This window comes from Neofelis nebulosa, chromosome 4 (genome assembly GCF_028018385.1).
Source record: "Neofelis nebulosa isolate mNeoNeb1 chromosome 4, mNeoNeb1.pri, whole genome shotgun sequence".
NCBI classification, from domain to species: domain Eukaryota; kingdom Metazoa; phylum Chordata; class Mammalia; order Carnivora; family Felidae; genus Neofelis; species Neofelis nebulosa.
Window position 1 is genome coordinate 79,038,504 of NC_080785.1, and position 23,224 is coordinate 79,061,727.

At 40.6% G+C, this 23,224-nt stretch overlaps 1 protein-coding gene and 1 long non-coding RNA gene across 3 annotated transcripts in view; one reads left to right on the top strand and one right to left on the bottom strand.

Annotated features, from left to right (window-relative positions):
• The window catches only part of GRM3 (glutamate metabotropic receptor 3), a 221,971-nt gene that overhangs the window by 63,977 nt on the left and 134,770 nt on the right, over positions 1 to 23,224 (bottom strand). For both annotated transcript variants that reach the window (XM_058725239.1, XM_058725238.1), the window contains one exon: positions 12,898 to 13,753. In XM_058725239.1, the coding sequence (XP_058581222.1) occupies positions 12,898 to 13,621 (724 nt within the window). In that variant the 5' untranslated portion in view covers positions 13,622 to 13,753. The remainder of the gene's footprint in view (positions 1 to 12,897; positions 13,754 to 23,224) is intronic.
• On the top strand, positions 15,405 to 17,005 carry LOC131509460 (uncharacterized). The gene is made up of 2 exons (XR_009260512.1): positions 15,405 to 15,582; positions 16,841 to 17,005. It is a non-coding gene; the product is annotated as an uncharacterized LOC131509460 (long non-coding RNA).

Below are 23,224 nucleotides of genomic sequence, written 5' to 3' on the forward strand. Positions count from 1 at the left end.
TAGTGGCCATAAGCAATGTGAAAAGCCTTTTTTAGGTTTGTCGATTTATTTTGAGGGAGAGAGAGAGATTGAGTGAGTATGTGCTGGGGGTGGGAGAGAGAGAGAGAGAGAGAAAGAGAGGGAGAAAGAGAATCCTGATGTAGGGCTCATCATGACCTAAGCTGAAATCAAGAGTTGGATGCTCAACCAACTGAGCAACCCAGATGCCCCTCTACATTTTTATACAAGAGAACTTGAAATGATTTAATCTAAAAATCAGATCAATATTTTACTATTTCAATTTAATTCTAGTTTCCAAAAGAGCTTTGAATTTTAACATAGGTGAAATAGAAATAAAACAATTGACAATTTATGAACACGTCTCTGTGGAATGATCTCTTCACTTGGAAAATCCTTTTCTTCCACCCTCCTTTTTAACAAATCTTAGTCACATCCAGTGTTACATCTTTTAGGAAGCCTTTCCTGACTCTCTGCTCACTGCTGATCCCTCCTCTGTATGTACATATTATGCTACCAGACCCTTTCGAGATGCCAAAGACGAACTGCTATAGTGTAAAAGCTATATTCTCATACTGATAGTACTAACTGTGAGCTATTTGAGAGCAGAAAGAACTTATATACTTATTTTTTTTCCAACCTTTGTAGTATCTCACACTAATTCATACTGAACAGTAAAGATTCTTTGACAAGCGCACAAATCCTCCATATTAAAAAAAACTTTTTTTTCTCTAGCAGCGCTAGGAATTCCCAGTTCCGTTTGTGCTTTACCATGAAGAACAAATTATGTTAGAAGTTTGCAATGGTGAAATATGAGATCTGTAACCAGCCTACTGAGTTCCATAGGGATGGAATGTCCAATCTTGTCTTAAAAATAAATCTGTGTAACCTAGACTAATGGCTCTCAAACTATTCTTACTTGGATTCTATATATGATAAACTCATTCTACAACTAAAATAAAAACATTGATCTTTTCTGAATCAGTTGACGAATTAAAGTCATACATTCAATTGCCTTAATTTTTCTACTATATTTTAAAAACTTCTGTTAATTCACTGTATATCTGCTATGAGGAATGAATGAATGGACAACTAGTCAGTTAATATTTTTTTTTTAATTTTTTTTTCCAACGTTTTTTATTTATTTTTGGGACAGAGAGAGACAGAGCATGAACAGGGGAGGGGCAGAGAGAGAGGGAGACACAGAATCGGAAACAGGCTCCAGGCTCCGAGCCATCAGCCCAGAGCCTGACGCGGGGCTCGAACTCACGGACCGCGAGATCGTGACCTGGCTGAAGTCGGACGCTTAACCGACTGCGCCACCCAGGCGCCCCTAGTCAGTTAATATTAATAGCCAGTAGGAGACAAACATCCATAGAGGAATCGTGTTATACTCATCAGAATTCTTGGTTATAAGGATGAAACCAGAGAGCAGTCTAAAGAAAGTGAGTGACATAGGAAGCTCCTGAACTCCCCTCCTCCCATGGCCACACTGAATTTACAGTTATAAATGGAACACTCCCTCTAAAGAAACCCAGAAACCAGCTAAGAGACATCTATAAATTGGGCAAACCAACAAACGAACAAAAAAACCCACACTGAAATGGATAGAAAAGGCTGAGACGTACTCTTGCCATAAACTCCACCCCAAGCACAGCACCATACAATCAGGCGGGAACCCCCAACTCCTAGCTTCTCCCAGAGGAGTAAAGGGTTTGGACCCAGCATCTAGTGTCTCATCTTTTAAGACTCCCACCTGGGGGAAGTGTCCCCCAAACACCTACCTCTGAAAGCCCACAGGGCCTGTATCTATAAAATCCACAAGACTATAGCAAACAGAGAAGCAGTTACTAATGGACAGCACTTGCTGCCGCTATTACTCCAGGGTTCAGTGCAGAGGGTCACACAGAAAACATCCCCTACCCAGTTACTCCCTGGAAGGGGCCTAACTACATACAATAAATTAATGAAATCAGAAATAGAAGAGGAGACATTATAACTGATACCACACAAATAAGAAGGACCATAAGAGATTACAATGAACAATCGCATGCCAACAAACCGGACAACCTAGAAGAATTAAATAAATTGCTAGAAACGTACAATCTACCAAGACCGAATCATGAAGAAATAGAAAATCTGAACAGACCCATTACTAGTAACGAGATTGAATCAGTAACCAAAAACCTCCCAACAAATAAAAATCCATGACCAGATGGCTTCACTGGTGAATTCTACCAAACATGAAAAAAGAGTTAATACCAATTATTCCCAGATTCTTCTAAAAAATGGAAGACGAAGGATGAGTTCAAACTCATTTTATGAAGCCAGCATTACCATGATACCAAAATCAGACAAGGACACACAAGAAAACTTCAGGCCAATATCGCTGATGAACATAGATGCAAAAATTTCGACAAGATATTTACAAACCACACTCAATAGTACTTTAAAAGGATCATATACCACAATCAAGTGGCATTATTCCAGGAACTCAAGGATGCTTCAACATCTGCAAATCAATCAGTGTGACATACCACATTAACAAAATAAAGGATAAAAATCATATGATCGTCTTAATGCAGAAAGAAAAGCATCTGACAAAACTCAACATCTTTTCATAATAAAAACTCTCAATAAATGGATATAGAGGGAAGTGCTTCAACATAGTAAAGGCCATAAATAACAAGTCTACAGCTAACATATTCAGTGAAAAGCTGAAAGGTTTCCTCTAAGATCAGGAACAAGAGAAAGATTGTCAATCTTTCTACTTTCATTCAAAATAGTACTGGAAGTCCAAGCCAGAGTAATTAGGAAACAATAAAAATAAAAGGGATCTAAACTGGAAAGGAAGAAGTAAAACTGTCTTGATGTGCAGATCACATATGATACTACTATATAGAGAAAACTCTAAAAGCTCCACCAGAAAACCTGGTAAAACTAATCAAGAAGTTCAGTAAAGTTACAGGACACAAAAATCACTCTACAAAATCAGCTGTGATTCTACACACTAACAATGATATAGTAGAAAAAGAAATTAATAAAATCAGTCCCATTTACAATAGTTTCAAAAAGAATGACATACGTAGAAATAAATTGAACCAAAGAGGTAAAGAATCTGTACACTAAAACTATAAGACATGAATGAAAGAAATTAAAGAAGACACAAGTAACAGAAAGTTATTCTGTGCTTATGGATTAAAAGAATTAATATTGTTAAAATGTCCATACTACCCAAAGTGACCTATAGATTCAGTGCAATCTCTATTAAGATTCCAATGGTATTTTTCACAGAAATAGAAAAAAGAATTAAATTTGTATGGAACCACAAAAGACTCCAAATAGCTAAAGCAATGTTGAAAAAGAGGAACAAAGCTGGAGGTATCACATTCTAATATCAAGTTATATTACAAAGCTATAGTAATAAAACAGTATGGAACTGGAATAAAATCAGACACATAGAACAATGATCAGAACAGCGAGCCCGGAAATAAACTCATGCATATATGGCTAATTAATTTATGACAAAGGAGGCAAGAATATACAATGGGGAAAGGATAATCTAACAAATGGAGTTGGGAAAACTGGACAGCCACATGCAAAAGAATGAAACTGGACCCTTATCTTACACTGTACATAAAAGAGAAATGAAATAAATTAAAGACTTGAATATAAGAACAGGTACCCTAAAACTCCTAGAAAAAAACATAGGGAGTAAGCTCTTTAACCTCAGTCTTGGCAGTGATTTTTTTTGATTTGACACCAAAAGCAAAGGCAACAAAAGCAAATATAAACAAGTGAAACTACATCAAATGAAAATGTTTTTGTACAGCAAAGAAAACCATCAGCAAAATTAAAAGGGAGCCTATAGAATAGGAGAAAATATTTGCAAACTGTATGATAAAGGCTTAATACCTAAAATCCATAAAGAACTCCTACAACTCAATAGCAACAAACACAATCCAATCAAAAATGGGCACAGTAACTGAATTGATATTTTTACAAAGAACATCTTCAAATAGCCAACCAGTCCATGAAAAGATGCTCATCATCACTAATCATGAGGGAGATGCAAATCGAAGCCACAATGAGATACAACCATACACCTGTTAGAATGGTTATCATCAAACACACAAAACGTAACACGTGTTGGCAAGGATATGGAGAAAAGGGAAGCCTTGTATGCTGTTGGTAGGAATGTGTATTGGTATAGCCACTATGAGAAACAGTATTGAGGTTGCTCAAAAACAAACAAACAAGCAAAAAAACAACAACCAAAAACCAAAAACCAAACATATTATCCAGATACCCCACTTCTCAGTATGTTTCCAAAGGAAATGAAAATAGGATATTGAGAAGATTATCAACACTCCCAAGTTCACTGAAGCATTATTTACAATAGCCAAGATAAGTAAACAACCTAATTGTCAATAGATGAAGAGATAGATAAGATGTGGTATATATACTACTGAGTATTATTCAACCATGTGAAAGAAGGAAATCTTGCCGTTTGTGACAACATGGATGACCCTGGGGGACATTATGCTAAATGAAATAAGACAAAGACAAACACTGTATGATATCATTTATATGTGGAATCTAAAAAAGCTGAACTCATAGAAACAGAGATTAGAATGATGTTTACCAGGTGCTAAGGGATTGGGGGAATTGGGGAGATGTTGGTCAAAGAGTATACACTTCCAGTTGTAAGATGAATAAATTCTGGGGATCTAATGTACAGCATGGTCATTATAGTTAAGAATATTGTATTTTATGCTAAAAGAGTGGTTCTTAAATGTTCTCACCACAAAAAAGTAATGGTACTTATGTGATGGGATGGAGGTATTAGCTAATGATATGATAGTTATCACTCTGTAATATCAAATCAACACACTGTATACCTTACATTTACAAAATGTTATATGTCAATTTTGTCTCAATAAAACTGGAAGAAAATTTTTTTTAATTAAAAAATTTAAAAATATTAATAGTCATACAACCACTAATCATACTTGGTTTGGCAGCTTAGTGTGCATATGAACATAATTTTGTATTTGAGATATTATTTTGGAAATGTAACTTATGGTCAATTCTGTGCTAGTAAAATTATTTAGAATTTTGTTACAGAATTAAGTTTTTAGATATTCTGAAATGTCATTTTGCACTATAACTTCTGGGGACCCTGCCACCTTATCAAATTCTAATTCATCTGAGGCAGTGGGATGACTCCTTTAAATATCATTGTTCTGGAATAAACTAGATACAAATGAGTGTTTATACGAACCCCAGGTATAATGCTAGGGGTTTGGAGAAAGAATGTGAAGGACGACTATGTAATCTATCCTGGTGATATCACATACAATGACTAACGATACTATGGAGAATAGTTAAATGTTTAAAGAAAGAGGGAGATGAGGATAATTGACCAGGCATTGAGTTCTTTAGTCATCATCCTCAGCACCTACCCCTCGGGCTGCAACACCACATCCTTAATTTTCAGAAGCTGTGTTCACTGCTCACGATTTTGTTAGGTCTTACTAAGCCCAACTCTGGGAAGGATCTCCCATAACCACCTGCTTCATTAGATGACAATTTAATCTTTTAAAATCTTCAAAGAGAAGTCTTCTTTTTCAATATATGATGGCCATTGTGGTCAGAATTTTTTTTTTTCTAAATCCATCAGAAATACTTCCTTTATCTATTTTGGTTTTCCAGTGTTCTCTTGAAGATGAGTAGTAGCACAAAGGTATATGTCAGTAGCAAAACAGGTGTTTCCAATTCAACTGAGATTAGAAACCTTTAAAGACCAGGTTATTGTGGAATAACACCAGGTGTTCCAAAGGTCAGGAACATAGGTTAAACTTATTTTTAAACTGTATGTTAGCTATAGTGTTAGAAAATGCTCAGAATATTTCCCTCAATCTCCAGACACCTTTGTAAGCGATATTCCTATAAATACACCACGGTGTCCACAAAGCCTAGAAACATGTAGGAGACAGTATATTTGTTGTACTTTTTTCTGATCAGCAAGGTGGGAGAATCCATTTCTTTTTTACTTCATTGGGGACTAGTACTTATTTTTTTTTATTTTTTATTTTTTTTTGCTTTATAGACAGGATGGCTCTTCAAACGAATCAAGGTAAGTTAAGAATTATGAGATAATAATAATAGTAATGACAGCTAGATGATAAGAATAATAAATAGCGGCAGCAGAAAGCTCAGGCCAAAGTGGAAAATGAGGTTTTCTAGAGGCTCCTGTTCTCCACTGTGTGACCTTAAAATGAGAACCATTTCTCAAGCTTCTAAGACACCAAAGCACAGATGCATGGCGCATAAACAAATAAGTAAACACATTAGTGGTGTCCTTTGGGGGTTTAGATCTTATTCTTGTGACCCCAGGAAGCTGACCAGAGAGAAAAGGGAAGAAAGAAGTACAGGATATTTATCTTTACATTTTGGAAATGCTTTTGATCAGCAGAGCTGGAACAAGTTTCTGTGCTTTTGTGGGAACTACAAATGTTCCAGGGGAGGAAGCAAGATCAAGAGCAGTGTGCTCTTTCAGGGACTTCAAAGCCCATTCATCTAAAGATGTGGCCATTACCATTTTGGCTTCCTTGCTGTGCCTTGGATGGCCCTGTACTTGTCAAGAGGAGAGTCTTGCTGGGTTGGGGCCAGCTCAAACATATTCCTTGGAGTGCAGTGTTCCAGAAAATCTGCCCTTCCTGGCCTGTGCTCTGTGATTACAGTCCCAACCAGGAGTGATCCTTGGACCTACTGGATGAGTCAGACACAGAGGTGAGTGAGACAGCGAGGCCGGATTACTCATTTTCTGCCTCTGCTCCTCTTCTAGGTATGGAGAATTATAAACATAAGAACAAGGCTGCACCATCCCCACCAGGCTCCAGGTCTCTGATCTCAGCAGCCTGTCTCCTTGCTGGGACCAAGAAGGTGAGTGTGCCTCATCTCTCCATCCCCCCACCCCCAAAAAAGAAAAAAGCAAAAATGAGCAACAATGACATTAACAACAAAAACTGTCATTGCTGTGTGTCTATTATCCAGTCCTATTATGACCACAAATCCAGCAATAATAGGGAGCCGTCCTCTTCCCTTGTAAGTCAAGTCCTGGGAGTGATATTTGCTCAGTGAGTTGGAGATTTCTTCTGGGCCTAAGATACATAATAGTTTTCCAATTCAAAACAAAAGCTGGAACCAAACGAACACAAAACCTAAGCCAAGGCCTCAACATTACAGGCCCCAATAATCCTGCTTCTCTACTTGAGTCGCTCCATAAAGCAGGGACTGCATCTGTCCTGTTTATTCTTTCATCCCCAGGTCCCAGCATGAAGTCTAAACCTATCTGTGGAATGAATGTCTAAATCAGGAGGTTGATGTCACCTACTTCGTTAAGTGGTCTTGGATAAATGTCCTATCGTGTCAAGTTCTCAATTTCTCCATTCTCAAACATTCCAGCCCACCAACACTTGCGAATCCACAGAGGAAGGTTCTGCGTGTTATTTCCGAGGGAATGCCTACTCGATAGCGGACGTGCCTTGGAGCCCCTCTGGCAGTATGTTCAGTAAGTGGGAGCTCTTCCTTTTGTTCTTTTGAATGGGGTGTACTTTAGTTACCACATCACTCTGACAGTTGAGTTCACTCTTATGTGCTTCAGTAAGTGAAGATAATAATGCTGACATCCTGAATTTCCACCTCTGTCAAGTGGGGAGTAGGGCAGGTTCATCTTTGAGGAAGGCCTTTTGTCACTCTATGATTTTCTTCTCCTCCGCTTTCTGGAACTGGTCTCAGGATAAAAAGTGACAGGGCTTTTACTCTACTGAGAACACACGAAAATGCCAGCGATACTGCATTTCTTAGGATGTTTAATGGTCCTCTCTGTTTCCTCTGTTTTCAACTGGCTTAGTAGTTTAAGCTTCCCTGTTGCATGCTGAGCACACGGAAATAAATGAGCACATAGAATTCAAAGTAATTTTGAAAAGTCAAATGGCAACAAACATAATTCGCATTTAAATATTTCTTTCAGAATTCTCCACGACGTGACTCTTTAGATGGAAAAATTTTTTTACTGACAACAAAAAATCACCTTTGAAAATTTTTTTATAATATCCTAAGGTTTAGATTCTAAGGCTCAGCTTCCAAAGTTTGGGTGTCTTATGAACCATCTCAGCTCCAACTGATTGGTAATGTGGCTCAGGATCATTAAAAGAACTATAAAGAGTAGCACAAAAAGAAACACATTTCACACTTATTGGTTGTCTTTCATTCCTTCAACAAACATTCCATTAATATCTAATGTGTGTCAGAAATGATTTTCGATGTTTGGGATCAAAGTCCTCAGCTTCCTAGGGTCCTTGGTTCCATATAAAAGAGGCCCTGGATCCAGTGATTTCAGCCCTGGATTTCAGTCTTTGTTATGCCACTAATCACATGATGACCTTGGACAGATCACCGTGAGTTGGGGGGACTTCATCTATAAAACAGGGATGGGTAAGAGATCCAGAGCTAATGCTGTTAGGTCTTAAATTTATCTCAAATACAATCATAGAACATAACTAAAGGACAGTGCTTAGATAAAAGCAGCCCATTCTAGAAGCCACATCCTTTTCTTTGTTGACATTCATTTGTTAGTGAATGCAATATATACATGAAGTTTTCCTGAAAAGAATGAATACATCTACTGATTGTTTTTCTCATTCGTCATTCCTTTAGTAGACATTCGTGGAATGCCCACTCTGCACCAGAAACTGTGTTTGGGCATTTCAGATAAGAGATGAAACATATCTTCTCTGCCTCAAAAAAGCTCACAATCTAGTAATGGAGACAGAGAAGGAAATGTAAGTTTGGGTGTCAAGTGCTATTCGTAATCAATAATATTGACTGAGTGCTTATTATGCTTGAGCTACATCAGTGAAAACTTGAAAATGATTTCTGTTTTCATAGAGTTTATATTCAAACATGAAGATCAAACACTAGAGAATAAACATGAAAATGAATGATACGGTATGAGAGAAAGTGAAAAAAAAAACATGGTGCATAAAAGAAATAGAGCAGCTTAAAAAGAAATAGGGACGACCTGTGGTGGGGCAGGGGAAGCGAATTGCAATTTTCAGAAGGATTACCTGGTGGGCCTCCTTGAAAAGCTAACATTTGGGGCACCTGGGTGGCTCAGTCGGTTAAGCGTCCGACTTCGGCTGAGGTCGTGATCTCGCGGTCCGTGAGTCCGAGCCCCGCGTTGGGCTCTGTGCCGACAGCTCAGAGCCTGGAGCCTGTTCCAGATTCTGTGTCTCCCTCTCTCTGACCCTCCCCCGTTCATGCTCTGTCTCTCTCTGTCTCAAAAATAAACATTAAAAAAAAAAAAAGCTAACATTTGAGTAAAGGTTTGAAGGAAGTGAGGGAATCACCTGGCCTTAAGAATATGTGGGGGAGGGGCATTACAGGTAAAGAGAGGAGGGGCAGTGAAAAAGCCCCGAGTTTGGAAACCAGGGGGGCTGGAGTGAAGTAAGAAAGAGGGGAGTAACAGGTGGTGACAGGAGAGTAAGAGGGACAGGGAGGGGGTGGATCCGGGAGGACATTTGCAGGGCATTGCAAGGATTATTTGACTTTTGTTGTTGAGTGAAATGGGGGAACTCCCTAAGAGGTTATGAGCAGAGGGGTGACTTCCTGTAAGTTTTATTTATTTTTTTATAATTTTTTATTTGAAAGAGAAAGAGAGAGAGAGAGAGGAGGGGCAGAGAGAGAGAATCCCCAAGCAGGCTCCGGGTTCAGCACAGAGATCCCAACGTGGGGCTGAATCCCATGACCCTGGGATCATGACCTGAGCTGAGATCAAGAGTTGGATGCTCAATTGACTGAGCCACCCAGGTGCCCCTGATTTAAGTTTTAAAAGGGCATTCTGGCTGTCCTGCAGAGAATGGGTTGCGGAGGCTGGGTTGGAGGTGGGCAAGAATAAATCGATTAGGAGATTATTGTAAAATGTAGCCTAGAGATGTCAGTGGCTTGGACCAGGGTGATAGCAGTGGAGATTGAACAAGTTAAGGTACTAGATAGGGCAGATGGGGATGGGGTGAGAGCGTTCTACATGGATGAAATAGACATGTACATTACACGTATGTTTTAGGCACAGAGGATACAAAGGCAGGATGTACTCGGAGAACTGCAAGTAGTCTTCATGGAAGGAAGGGTGAAGGTGGGGTGTAAGCAAAAGATGAGTCTAGGGAGGCAGACACTGGTTAGATCCGATGCCAGAAGAGCTCACTGTGTTGAAGAAGCTTTAACAAAGAATCGTTCTGCAAAATCTCTTTTGCAAAAGGAATATCGAAAGCAGGTTAACGTCAAGGATACGCATGTTGGCCAACGCTGGAACTAGCCAGCAGGAATATACCAAGGAACCAAAGAGTATTTTAATTTATGTCATTAAAATTCTCAGGGGCCTTAGCTCTTCCATCCCATAATGGCTAGAGCCCTTAGGGAACGGACTGCAACTATCCCTTGTCAGAAGAATCTTGTAGTAAATGCACCGAGTACAAGCAGATGGCTAGAAGAGCGGTCGTTCGACCCACCTGAGCAAAGATTGTTTGCTGTTTACCATTGTGTTTAGTCCATTGTGTCAACATTCAAGTTAGAAAAACAAAGATACTATTTCAGAAAAAAATGTAAAACAACACCTGTTTTTCAACAGGTAACTGGGGGAGCCTTATTTTTTTAATGTGCATTTTTAGCTCCTTTAGCACTTCATTGTCCTCCCCCAGTAAGGTGTTTTCGTGTCCAATTCTCACACTACGAAGCATGATGGCACTGGTGGTTGGTATAAGTTCCCTCTCTTCTCTGTCCTTTCAACCTGTGTCTCACCCTTCTCCTCTCTTCAGAGATGGACAATGACTGGTGATGTCGAACAAATTGAGAAAGCTAAAATAGCACTTTGTGGTCAAGTTTATAAAGCTGCACCAAATTGTAGAATCAAAGCCAGTAATTGAACAAGACAGACAAAAGGAAGATAATTCTGTTTCATTTATCTGAATAATGGCCTTATTGCTTCACTTTTCTTTGCCATTTAGGACTCAGGCCATGAAATGAAGGAAAATATTTTGGTTACATCAAATACCTTGCAAGGGCTCACTGAAATCTAAGAGTTCTCTTTATAGGAGCTGCTGCTGAGTGGATACATTTGTGTATTTGCATACTAAGGAGTAAGGAATGAAGAACAATAATAAGGTTAATGAATACATGTGGTGAATAAAGATAAATAATTACCCCACGGGTAGTCCGAAGTGGGGTAGGAAGGATGCTTATTTATCTTTAAGAATTAAGTGCATTGTAGATGCTATTTACAGATACTTGAGAAATTCATTTATATTTAGAGTAAAGACATTTAGAGTAAAGGACCTGGCTGCATGGTCCTTTCTTATTTTCTGGAGATGGCAGTGGAAACTGATCTGGGATTTTGAGGTAAATATATATTATTTCTACATGGAATGCATCTGTGGGAGTATGGGACACAGAAAGAGTTTCATCTTTACCACCTATTACAGCCATTCTAATGGTAAGAAATAACTCGTAGATGAATAGGAGGAAATATTGACGTAACTGATTTCCACTACTTTGGCTCCCTCTGGGTAGAATGAAGAAAAGATGTGCAAAATGCAGGCTGGTAAATTTTGTGCTTATTTTCAAGGCTGGTTTAGGAATTAGAATTCTGGAATAGGAACCAATGATCATGGGGTCCTCTCTTAGTATTACCAGTGAGTTTTCAGGTCATTTGACTTCGGAGTGGTCATCTATAAAGATGACGTGGGAACTGCTGCTTATTCCAAACACAGTATGATTTGAGCATACAAAGTTTCACGTCTTGGGGGATAAACCAATTGAACCAGACTGTGCAGATTAGAAGGATGCCCTAATGGCAGGGGAGATTATTATTACTAGCAATTTAGGCAAATGAAAGCATTTTATCGCTGTACTATTTCTGGCATCAATTTTTTTTGTGCCGTATGATATTACTTACAATTTATGATTTGGGATAAACTAAAGTCCTCAGAACCAGTACCTTAATGCACTGCTATCGCACGTGCCTTAGTCAAGAAATCAAACCTAAAAATTTTGTGCTTTTTATGTTAGTAATGCATTGAAATGCAATGCTATATTTAGAAACAGTTTACCATATTTAGAATCAAAGGAAGAGGAAACAAAAGCCACTTCAAATACACCTTTGCCTATCTATTCATGGTATTGAAATGACTTCCATCAGTCTTCAATGTAGCTTACACTCATGCTCTCAGGAAAAGTTTTGTTTCATAACATCATTTGAGAAAATCCACATCTCTTAATGCCAACATGGAAACGTTTCTTTATAACAGACGAAATAAACTTAAATGCCTGGAAATCACCATGGTCTGAGTGTTTTCCCCTTTTCCCCCCTAGTTAAGCTCTGGGAAAACAGCGACTTTTTTTTTCTCTCACCCACTGTGAAAGTTATTAGATTCTTTTGCTCAAATCACCCACAAAGAGGGCTTGGAAGTTCATGTTCCTTAGAGAGTTGCCAATTCTGCTAAAGAAGATTAAATGCCCATATCACACGTGTCATACCCTACGGCTAACAAGAAAGAGAGCAAATGTGGCATAGCCCGCATGTAGGCAGTTACCACACGTCAGCCTAGCCTGGGGACCCTTTCAATTATGGGTAGTCTATCAGCCAAGATATTCCCTCAAAAATAAGTTAAGAACATCAGAGCCGTCACACTGCATCTTGGAATATTTGTGTAACAGGTTGAACCCTTTTTTGTGGCTCCGAAAGGAAGATTTCTGGGTCAGGGGCAGAGGTATTTGATTCTTGCTTGATTCCACCTGTTTATTCCATAGAAAATGAGGAAAGCTTTGCTCCTTGCTTACCTGTGAAGTTGATTTTCAGCAAATAGTCCTTGTACAACTTCTTCCCGTCCAGGATCTTCATAGCATCGCAAAGCTTGGTGGTGTTGGGACACAGGGTACGCTGCATTTTGTGCAGGGCGTGGGCCATGGCATACACCGCGTTCACCACAAACATGATCTTGGACTCTTGCTCGTAGTTGCTGCTGTCGATGGCCAGGTGCTTGTCGCACGCGCGCCGGTGGTTCCGCTTGTTCTGGAGGCTGCACTGGAACTTCTGCTCCCAGAAGTCCCGGAACCAGGGGTTGCGGTGGTTGTTGTAGGGGTTGAGGCTCTGGAAGTAGCGGTCGAACTGGCGGACGGGGTGCGAGGCGAGCTCCAGCGTGATGGCGCCGTAGGCCACGTGCTCGCTGCCCTTGACGATGCTCTCCTGCGCTCCCCAGCCGTCGCTGGCCACCCAGGTGAAGGAGGCGTTGGCGCGGCTGGCGGCGGCGATGAGCTCGCGCGAGTCGTCGCTGCGCATGAAGAGGACCACGACGCGCGCGTTGGGCTTCTGCAGCAGCTCGCGGATCACGCTGTCGTAGGACTTGCGGATGTTGGAGCGACCCACCTTCTCCGCCGTGGCGATGCAGATGTTGCGCTGGCGGGCTTCCTGCTCGAAGGCCTCGATGCCCGTCTCCCCGTAGTCGCCCTCTGAGGCCACGGTGGACACGTAGGTCCAGTTGAAGAAACGCAGGATCTCAGCCATGGCTTTGGCCTGGTAGAAGTCCGGGGGCACGGTCCTGGCAAAGTAATCATAGCGCGACTTGTCGCTGAGTTTGGCGCTGGTGGACGCGTAGCTTATCTGAGGGATCTGGAAGAGCCTTAGCAGGTTTGCCACCTGGGGAGGGGGGAGCGGGGGTGGTGGGCGGGGGGGGGGGGGAGGAGGAGAAAGAGAAGTACTTGTTTTAGAAACCTTCTGGTAAACGCACGTGAAAAATGAACAATACCAGACTGTTTACCCAGCTCCCTTTTCCCCTCTGGATCGCGAAAGTCTTGCGTACCGCGTTGCCAGAAGCTTCCCTGCGCTGTGTTTTGGCTTTTAGGGAGCTGTTTCAAGTGGAAATGTTTATGCTTTGGGAAAGGGCAGAGTAGAGACATGAAAAGGGCAGTGCTCTCTGTGTCCTAGACTTTATGCTAGGCCCCGGGCAAAGATCGGTCCTGTTCAGGTGTCTTCAGTGTGGTTGGTTCAGGTTTCTGACAGAGCTACAGCTCTGTCAGACAGCGAACTACAAGGGAATTGGCCAAACCGGTTTTTAGACGACTTGGCTGCGGTTGTGTAGAAAAAGCCTGGGTGTTGCCTGATTCTCACTTCCCCCTCTTTTGCTAAAAATGGCAGTCTCTGAAAGAGTTTAAATTGGGAACCTGATGCCACATGGACAGTCCAAATTAGACATTTATTATCTAGGTTAAGAGGGAAAAAAAAATCAATTCTTTTTGGTCCGCTCCAAATTTTGGCACATGCTTTTCTAAACTTCTGAAAAGCTTGACAAAATTTTCTTTGCTTTCCTTTTCCTTTTAAAATTTTGTTTCTGTTTAGACTATGTGAAAAGAAAGCATACAGATGCTATTCTTATGGCATTTTTGATTAAAAAGCAAGTTAGGAAGTATTAAAGACCTGATCAAGAAAGAACCGTCTCCTTCAAAATTTTAAGGCTTGAATAAAGAATTTAAATTTGTCATAATTCACCTACCAGGAGTAGTTCACTGTGTTTATTTATTACACAATAAAAAAAGGAAAATGACACTAGCTTACCAAGGAGCATTTTATGCATTGAATGTTTGCATAAAAATTTATCTTAAAATCTCTGCAGACGTTATATGTACATCTCATAATAAGTTTATTTTAATTTTTCCTGGATACTTCACATAGCCTGAACCCTCCTGTCTCTATACTGACTTCAGCTAAGTTACGTAACATACTAATTGTACTTTAATCAGCAACAACACTGAATATTCTGATATACTCTATGAGTACTTTGAAATTTTCCTTCTGGAAATTGTGGTTTCAGGTTTACATTTGACATGTAGGAAGCACAGCTTGAAACAGGCAGCTGTTAGCAAAGAGCACAAGTAACATAAAACAACTGCCATCTGAGTCCTGATTAATCATCATTTCATCTGGCAAAGGAAACTAACAGCCAAGTTCATACACAGCCACACAGCATGTTCTTGGAGATCTGGCCTGCTATTAAAACCAACACTTGATATAGCCCAGAGCTATCAAAAATGTTTTCTATATCATTTCAAATCCTGGTCCCTCTCACTTAACTACAAATAGAACAGCTAGAAAATCTGGCATTTACCGTGCAAAATAAAGCAAATTTAAGGCCCAAATCTTTCTTGCAGTTGGTAAAAACCTGCTAAAAGAAATTTTAGGATACAGATAGATTTGGGGGAATAGAGGTAAGTGGCTGGGAGGCTGGGTGGATGAAGGCTAGTATGCCATTTATTTCTTCTTTTATCAGGACTCGGAGACCCTGAACAAAATGGCCAACACCGATTCATTTGAACATAGGAGTGCTGTTTGTTTACTCAGCCTGATTGATGGGGGAATAAGCAAGTACTGTCATTACTTCTAGACTGATTACCTGGCTTCCTTCGGATTTATGTACCATGGTTGCAGACTGGCAGTAAGAGAGAGCACTGTCTGCGCTCAGGCTTGCCTTGGTAATGGTGTTTTTGGGTAGCACTGGAGAAGCCATCTCTTCTGGATGCTACAGTTTTCTCATCTTCAAGTTATATTCGTCAAGACCTTAACCCCCTCAGGGAGGCAGAGAATGAAAGGACCTGAAAAATGCCCAGAAATATTATTTTCTGGTAGCTAGGAGTCACAGTGAAAGGATCCTAAGCTGCCAAAACTTTCTTCTCCCAGAGGGGTACAAGTAATGAGAAGCTGCTTAGGAAAAGAATTCTTATCTGTTGACCGATAGGATCCTGTGGCTTCGTGTCTGCCTCTCCAGGATGTCTGAAAACAATTTTCAGATAAGGCAGGCTGTACGATAGAATGAATTATGCATAGAATAATGGCAACGCGGAAAAGTTTCCCTGCACGGGGAAGGGGCCACGATGAGCCGTAGCACGTTGGGGAGGGTGGAGGGCTAGAGTCAAAGGGCAATTATTGCAATTATTAGAACTATGCATAGTGTGTGACTATGAATCTGAAGGGTGGAGCACAGAAGGACACCCAGGTGGGAAGAAGAGGGGAGAAGAATAGGAGCTGTGCCGTGGCCTATACCACAGATTGTCTAGCTGCTGGTAGGAGGAGCTTTCTTACTAACATAAAACTTGGAACCAGAGTTGGGGGGCCTCCAGATAGTTGTCAGCTGGATGTTTCCTATCTCATTTGTCTAAAACTTGGGCATCTGCAGCATTCTTAACTTGCTTTCCTGGCCATATGGTTGCTCTGAGAGAGCATGAAGGAATAAGGGGAACTCCTACACTGGACATCATTTTAAGAGTAAAAGAACAATTTTAGGATGGGGAGGTAATGTGAAATTTTGGAAGAAAGCTATCCAATTATATTATTAGTAGGAGTGGAGTGAGGAAAACGAGGATTGAGTTATATAGGCGTTAGCAAAAAAAAAAAAGTGGTTTAAAAGTAGAGATACACTTCTCATGGACAGAGACTCTAAAAAGGTACATAGCCTAAGAGAGAAAGATTTGAAAAATAACTCCCACTGTAGAGAATAGTTTTGATAAGACGGTAAAGACAAGGTCTCCAAAGAACCCATGGGGGCCTTTGAGTGATCAAAGAACTAGTGACAAGAGATGGGTTCTAGGGCTGTGTCGGGTCCTTGGGCCTCCCCATGGGCAGCTAAAAGATGGGAATGCACCTGTAAGAATTAGGGAGACTAAAACACAGAATGCGAAACTGGAGCAAAGTGATTTTTGTTGTTGCTGGTACTGTTATGTGTTTATGTTTCAGGAGAAGACTTGGTGAAAAGAGAGACTTATGGGCTGGGGAAGTTGGTTCCAGATGGTGAAAGAAAAGACCTTGCCCAATCCCTCTTGCCTCTTCCCTCTATTCAGTGAGAATGTTTCCCAACGTGGAGATGGTAATACAATTAAATGAAAATCTTATCTTGCATCATTGTGGGAGAGTAGACTAAACAAAAGCCCATAATAACCCCTGTTATTTGAGTTTGCTTCCAGCTCTGAATTCTGGGAGAAACAGCAGATGAATCTGTGGGATCCCCATGAATAATCTTTGAGGATTCAATAAGGGGAGGACTGTCAGAGGGTGAAAAAGAAGGAAGAAGGGGAAATTCAAGAAATATAAATTAAGATTAAATAAATCAGTAAGCAGGATGTGTTTTGGTAACTCTCTAGAATAGAGTTTTTAAAGTTTTTTTTTTTTTTTAACGTGTATTTATTTTTGAGAGAGAGAGAGTGAGACAGAGTGAAAGTGGGGGAGGGACAGAGAGAGAGGGAGAAGCAGAATCTGAAGCAGACTCCAGGCTCTGAGCTGTCAGCACAGACCCCCATGCGGGGCTCAAACTCACGAGTGGTGAGAACATGACCTGAGCCGAAGTCAGATGCTTAACTGACTAAGCCATCCAGGTGCCCCTAGAGTTTTTTCATTAGAGAGCATGCAGGCACTTAGAAAGGGATAGCATGCATTCACTAAGAATGAATTTCACTAGAGAACATCTCTGTGGAACTATTTAGGGAAGAATTGTAGTCCTGGAGGACCGTGACTTCAACAAGGCATTAGTGACATTACTTGCACTCTTGTGGAAAAGGGACAGCGATAGGAATTGGTTGAGAAAGAGAATGGTTTGGAAGAAGGTGTATATAAGGTTAAATTTTTGCCAGTGACTTTGGAAGATAAATGTAAATAAGCTACAAGACCTTCACATTTTAGAGCTGGAAGGAACCATGAAGATGCCCTAAGCCCTTTGTTTTCTAGATGAGGAAACTGAAGCTCATAGGGTGAAGTGGATTTCCAGAATTTACACAACCAATAAACAGAAAAACTAAGATTAAAGTCCAATCTCTTGATTTTTCCAAAGGACTAGACTCCCTTGCTGGCAATAAGGTGATATTAACATAGGAGAGATGTAAATTTCTGAATTCAAGTTAAAATGACAAAAGTGAATAAAGGAGAAGAAAACTAGGGGAAAATGAGGTTACAAATGCAAAGCTGAGTGCTGCAGTTCAGCACCAGAAATCCAAGGGTGGCTAAAATCAAAGGTGGATTATTGAGGGGTTTACTCTCTTTAGATTCCATTTCATACTTCTTCAGAAGTCATCAGGGAGGAACTGTCCCACAGTCCCTATTCTCTGAGTGACTGTCAGCAGACTGCCTTTTTGGGAAAATCTTTTAAAGATCCCTGGTATTTTTAAAAAATTTTTTTTTTTTTAACATTTATTTATTTTTGAGACAGAGAGAGACAGAGCATGAACGGGGGAGGGTCAGAGAGAGAGGGAGACACAGAATCTGAAACGGGCTCCAGGCTCTGAGCAGTCAGCACAGAGCCCGATGCGGGGCTCGAACTCACATACCGCGAGATCGCGACCTGAGCCGAAGTCGGCGCTTAACCGACTGAGCCACCCAGGCGCCCCAATCCCTGGTATTTTTAATGGTGCTAATAGTTTCGTGCCTCCTAGGGTTCTAACTGTTGTAGATGTATTATCTGCTTTAATCCTCATAACAATCTTACGCAATGGATACTACCATTATCCTATTTTGTAGATTGAGGAACTGAGGCACAGAGTGCCTTGGGATCTTGCTATAGAGTCCAAAGGTGATGGGATTTGATCCCAGGCATTTTGGCCCTGTGCTCAACGTCCCACGCTTAATCCATTCTGCAACCCCAGCTCTGAACCTCTGTCATCTGCAATTATTCTCACTATGCGATAGCACTGGTATATTTCAAGTTATAACATGCTTGTCTTCTTTTAAATTTCTGAAGGCCTTAACTCCTTGATTTGAGGACCATGAGTCATCATTCCTTGTTATCAGGAATGTGTGTTATCAGAGTGTGTGTTATCAAATAATATATATATATATATATATATATATATATATATATATATATATTACTTTTTGTTTTCATTTTTCAGTCTGTATTTTGCAGTGGCTCCATAAGCATTTGCTTTCTGACTGGCCATCTTCAGAGATAACAGCAGTTGTCTGAGAATCCACTGGGAAATTTTAACTGTGAGGTCGAAAGCTTCAAGCTATAAATATCATGATCACGTTTGACTTCATGATTTGTGCGAGAAACACAATGACCTTATGGCACAGCCTGTTATCTCCTAGGCCTGGAGAGGCTGCATGCAGGTTTAATCGAACCCCTTCTCCCATGTAGCATGTATTACAGTTTTATGTTCAGTGGTCAGACACCTTGGGGTGTCCATTTTCTGGGTGGTTTGAATTTAGGTAGGACTAGCTATTGCCGTGTTTTCATTGTAACCCAGCAAGTCACTAATATATTGACTCAGTTGGCTTGAGGAGAAACATTTAGGATGCTGGACTTGGCCAGGTTACTATTATTTAGCAAATTACATGATCTAAAATTAAGATTTCTTGTATTTTCCTCATTTTTGTAGTTGCGAGGGGTTATTTAGCATGGGCTTCATCTGCAATAGTTGTCCATCAGGCCAACTGTTCAACTGTTCAACTGTTCAACTGTTGTTGAACATCTGCCATCGTTCTCCCATTCTTCCCCCTCCAGATGAGCTCAGTTCTGTGTGGTTTCCCCCTATTTATTATGTTCTGTGTCTATGCTTAACATTCACTACATACGATGTTCTCAAATCTACATGCCTTTGCACATGGCGTTCCTTCTGCTTAAGATAACCTCCACCACTTGTCAGCTCAGCTAATCCATTCAAAGGTCCCTTCTTTCTTGATACTTCATGTCAAGCTGAGACTCTTTTTCTTATACATATTTTCTTCATAGCACTAATCAAATTATATGGTGATTTCTGTTCCCTAATTCCTCCACTGGTATGAGAACTGGTAAGGACAGGGGCTTTGTATTGTTAATTTCTGTTTCCTCAATGCCTTGCAGAGTATAGAGATGCTCCATAATGTTTGTTAAATGAATGAATTGCTGAATGAGTTGGTAGTTTGCTACTCTCCCATGTAATCTTTTCTATTACAAGGATAGATTTCTGTGGGAAGAAAATAACTGGCCACCAACAGGCAGTGTAAAGATAATCTCAAACACTATTGATAAACAATTTGCTGTGCAATATGGATCCTTCACTAATTACATTCAATTTCGCACTAAAATGAGATGACACATAAGACATGGAATTGGCTTAGACATTTAGGAATCTGAAGCAGAGTATTTCGTATGATTAAAACCAATTTCTTCACATTATTTCTGTGTCACCAACTGGGAGTATATAAAAAGAAGTCAATATTATATCAACTGGATCTGGTCATCAGACCAATTCCCTTTAGGGTATAAAACTGTCTTTCATTCTAAGAAAAACAAACTAAGGGCCTTATCCCTGAAACCTCAATTTTCAAACAACATATACCTAAAGTAGGGGTCATATAAATGTGTATCTAAGGCCGGCTTCACCAAATGAGCTGATATTAGGATCAGCTGGTAAGAGAAGTTTTTTTTTGTTTTTGTTTTTTTTCTGGAGACAAATGCATCATATACAAGACACATTAAGCAACCAAACACTCAGAACTGTCATCAGTTGCTCACTTATTCTTTCTTGGGAATGTCTAAAACTTTACCTTTCCGATAGTCAATAGCTGATTGTGGAGTGATGCTACTGTCGGCATCAAAACCATCCTTATGTGCCGTTGAGTATTTTGAGTTAAAGACCAATGTTTCTGAAAGTTTTACTTCTCTCAACATTTTTTAGCAAGTCAGGGGGACTCTTCTTTTTAGTACTCTGGGTGTCATGCTTCATTTCAGTGATGTCCTCATCATGAGAGCGAAAGAGTATGAACCGTGAAAAAGAGCTCAGGTAGTCTTTTCTTTGATGTGAAAAGGGAATATGGATTGGAAATTTCTGTCGCCTGTGAGGCTCCACATCAATCCTGCGGTCCCTCTTCCCGTTCAGGATGTCTGTGACGTACCCATTTCAAACATGAGCTTTGTGCCTTCTGCGGTGGCACCGTGCCACATATTTTTCTCAACAGAAGACAGAAAGGTGTGTGCAAGTTTAGAGTCTAGTGGAAATAGATTTCCCACTCAAGAGATTGTCCCTTCACAAGGATGCCTTTCAGAACTTACAGTGTCATTGGCTTCAGAGACTGTGCTAATACATTAAAGGGAACGCCGATAACTCATTTTTGTGTGGACCTGTACTTACCTACAAAAGTTCCAGATGGTGAGAGGCATCAAATGTTTACTTTCCGAGAGAAACACTGTCTATATGGCTGAAGTATATGCATTTGAAAAATAACTCATTGTGGCTGTCCTGGGAATCAGGAGATTCAATAATAGCCACCATGGGTTTGCCTTTGCATTCTTGGCTGTTCATCTATCTCTTTGGGGCTGTTTTCTAAGATTAAGCCAACAACTTCAGCTGTTTTATCACACGTGCAGTCCTGAATGCTTGGCTCCATCCTTTTAATTAAGCGATTATATATAAGTTTGGAAGAGAAACACTGAGGGCTGCACTTTGAACCATCTGCTACCTCATAACCCACGTGAGTACACGAAGCAGGTTGTGAAAGTGGTGATGGTAAGAGACCTCACCGACCCTGCTATTCCGAATGACCAAGTTGCACTGTCAGCTGTACAAAATCCCGGATTGGTTTGTATTTTAAACTGCAACTGGAGGTGGTATATAGCTGAGAAACCGCCTGAGGAATCCAAGCTGTTCACATCACATGAGTTATCTGCCCATAAAGGATGCCAATCATATTGTTACTGTGGAAAGGATTAGTCATTTTTTTTTTTTTTTGGACTGCCCTACCTGCAGCACATCTGGGAACATTTTGCATGAAAACAGTTGACTACAGCCCATGACTGAAGGCCAGAGATTAATCTGCATTTAGGAAATCACATAATAGAGTGTAGCAAATGCCAGTTTACTCAGTATAATCTGCAAAAGTCACTAACTCTTGCATGCCGTGGCCCCCGAACACTAGTCAAAGGTTCATACTGCCTTTCCCATTCAACGGCCTGACTCAGTCCTGATGATTTTGTAGGGGCAGTCCAGACAAAGGATTCTTTATCTGTGGCGAAAACTTACAAAAATGCCTTGAAGTTACCCTGATTTCTATCCCAACCTCTCCCGAAATCGCTGCACTCAACGCCTGTGGCTTACAACCTGGACAATAATATACTTTCCTTTTCTCCATTCGTGACAAATGGATTTATGAATAGAAAGGTTACCCATTTGGGTGCTCTCAAAACTGAAATGATATGCAAACCACATAGGACTCCTCGAATCACGTTTTTTTGGGGGGATCAGTATTATAAGACATGTCGGGTTTCTCATGGTGACAATGCTGCTCTGTCTTGCTCCCTTCCTAACACGGCACTATTGGAGGAATAACTTTGTTTCCATCCTGACTTAGCACGTGCTTAGAAGAAGAGCCAGAAGGTATTTTGCCGACTGAATGTGTTAGCATCTGACTTTTGCTCCCCTTTTTCTCCATGAATTAATTTTCGAGAGAAATCATGGAACCGAATTCATGTGGGTCCCAGTCACTAACAACGGGATCAAGAGGTCTATGTTGGATCTGGTCCAGAGTGTGTTAGTGTTTGCCAGTAACACCTGCAAAAGCATGGCTCCCAGGGGGACTTGACACTGACAGATCCGTTAGAAGCAGGTCTTTTCGTACCTCGGGGATTGATTTTCGACAATGCCTGTTCGAGGACTTAACAGAGCCACAAGTTGCATTAAACCATGTTTTCTGTGACCCCTGAAGTGACTTGCCTAACGACAACATGACAAATATAGTCTTACCAATGAGAGAGGCATTTCTTTCCTTGTTAGCTGTTAACCAAAGGCCAAAAGTTGTTGCTACGCCTGGGGGCAGATGAGGGCTGTGGCCCGGTTGAACAAAAAAAAAGGTTACTATTTCCTCCTGAGGTCCTGGGGCAATAATTTAGGGCAGAAGGTCACATACCACATGATTTGTAGCAAATAGAACTGTGTTATTCATCGTTTCCCCCTTGGCTGTTCACTACTTCAACAGAGGTGTCAGGAAGAAAAGCAAATAGTGTATTGGTTCATTGCGCTAGAACGGAATCAAAGAGGCCAACATTTGGAAGCCCCGCTCCTTCCCTCGCCAGTTGCGTGACCTTAGGCGAATTGTTTTAACTCCTTTAAGATTCAGTTATCTCATCTGTAGAAAGGAAATAATAGTAGTCCCTTG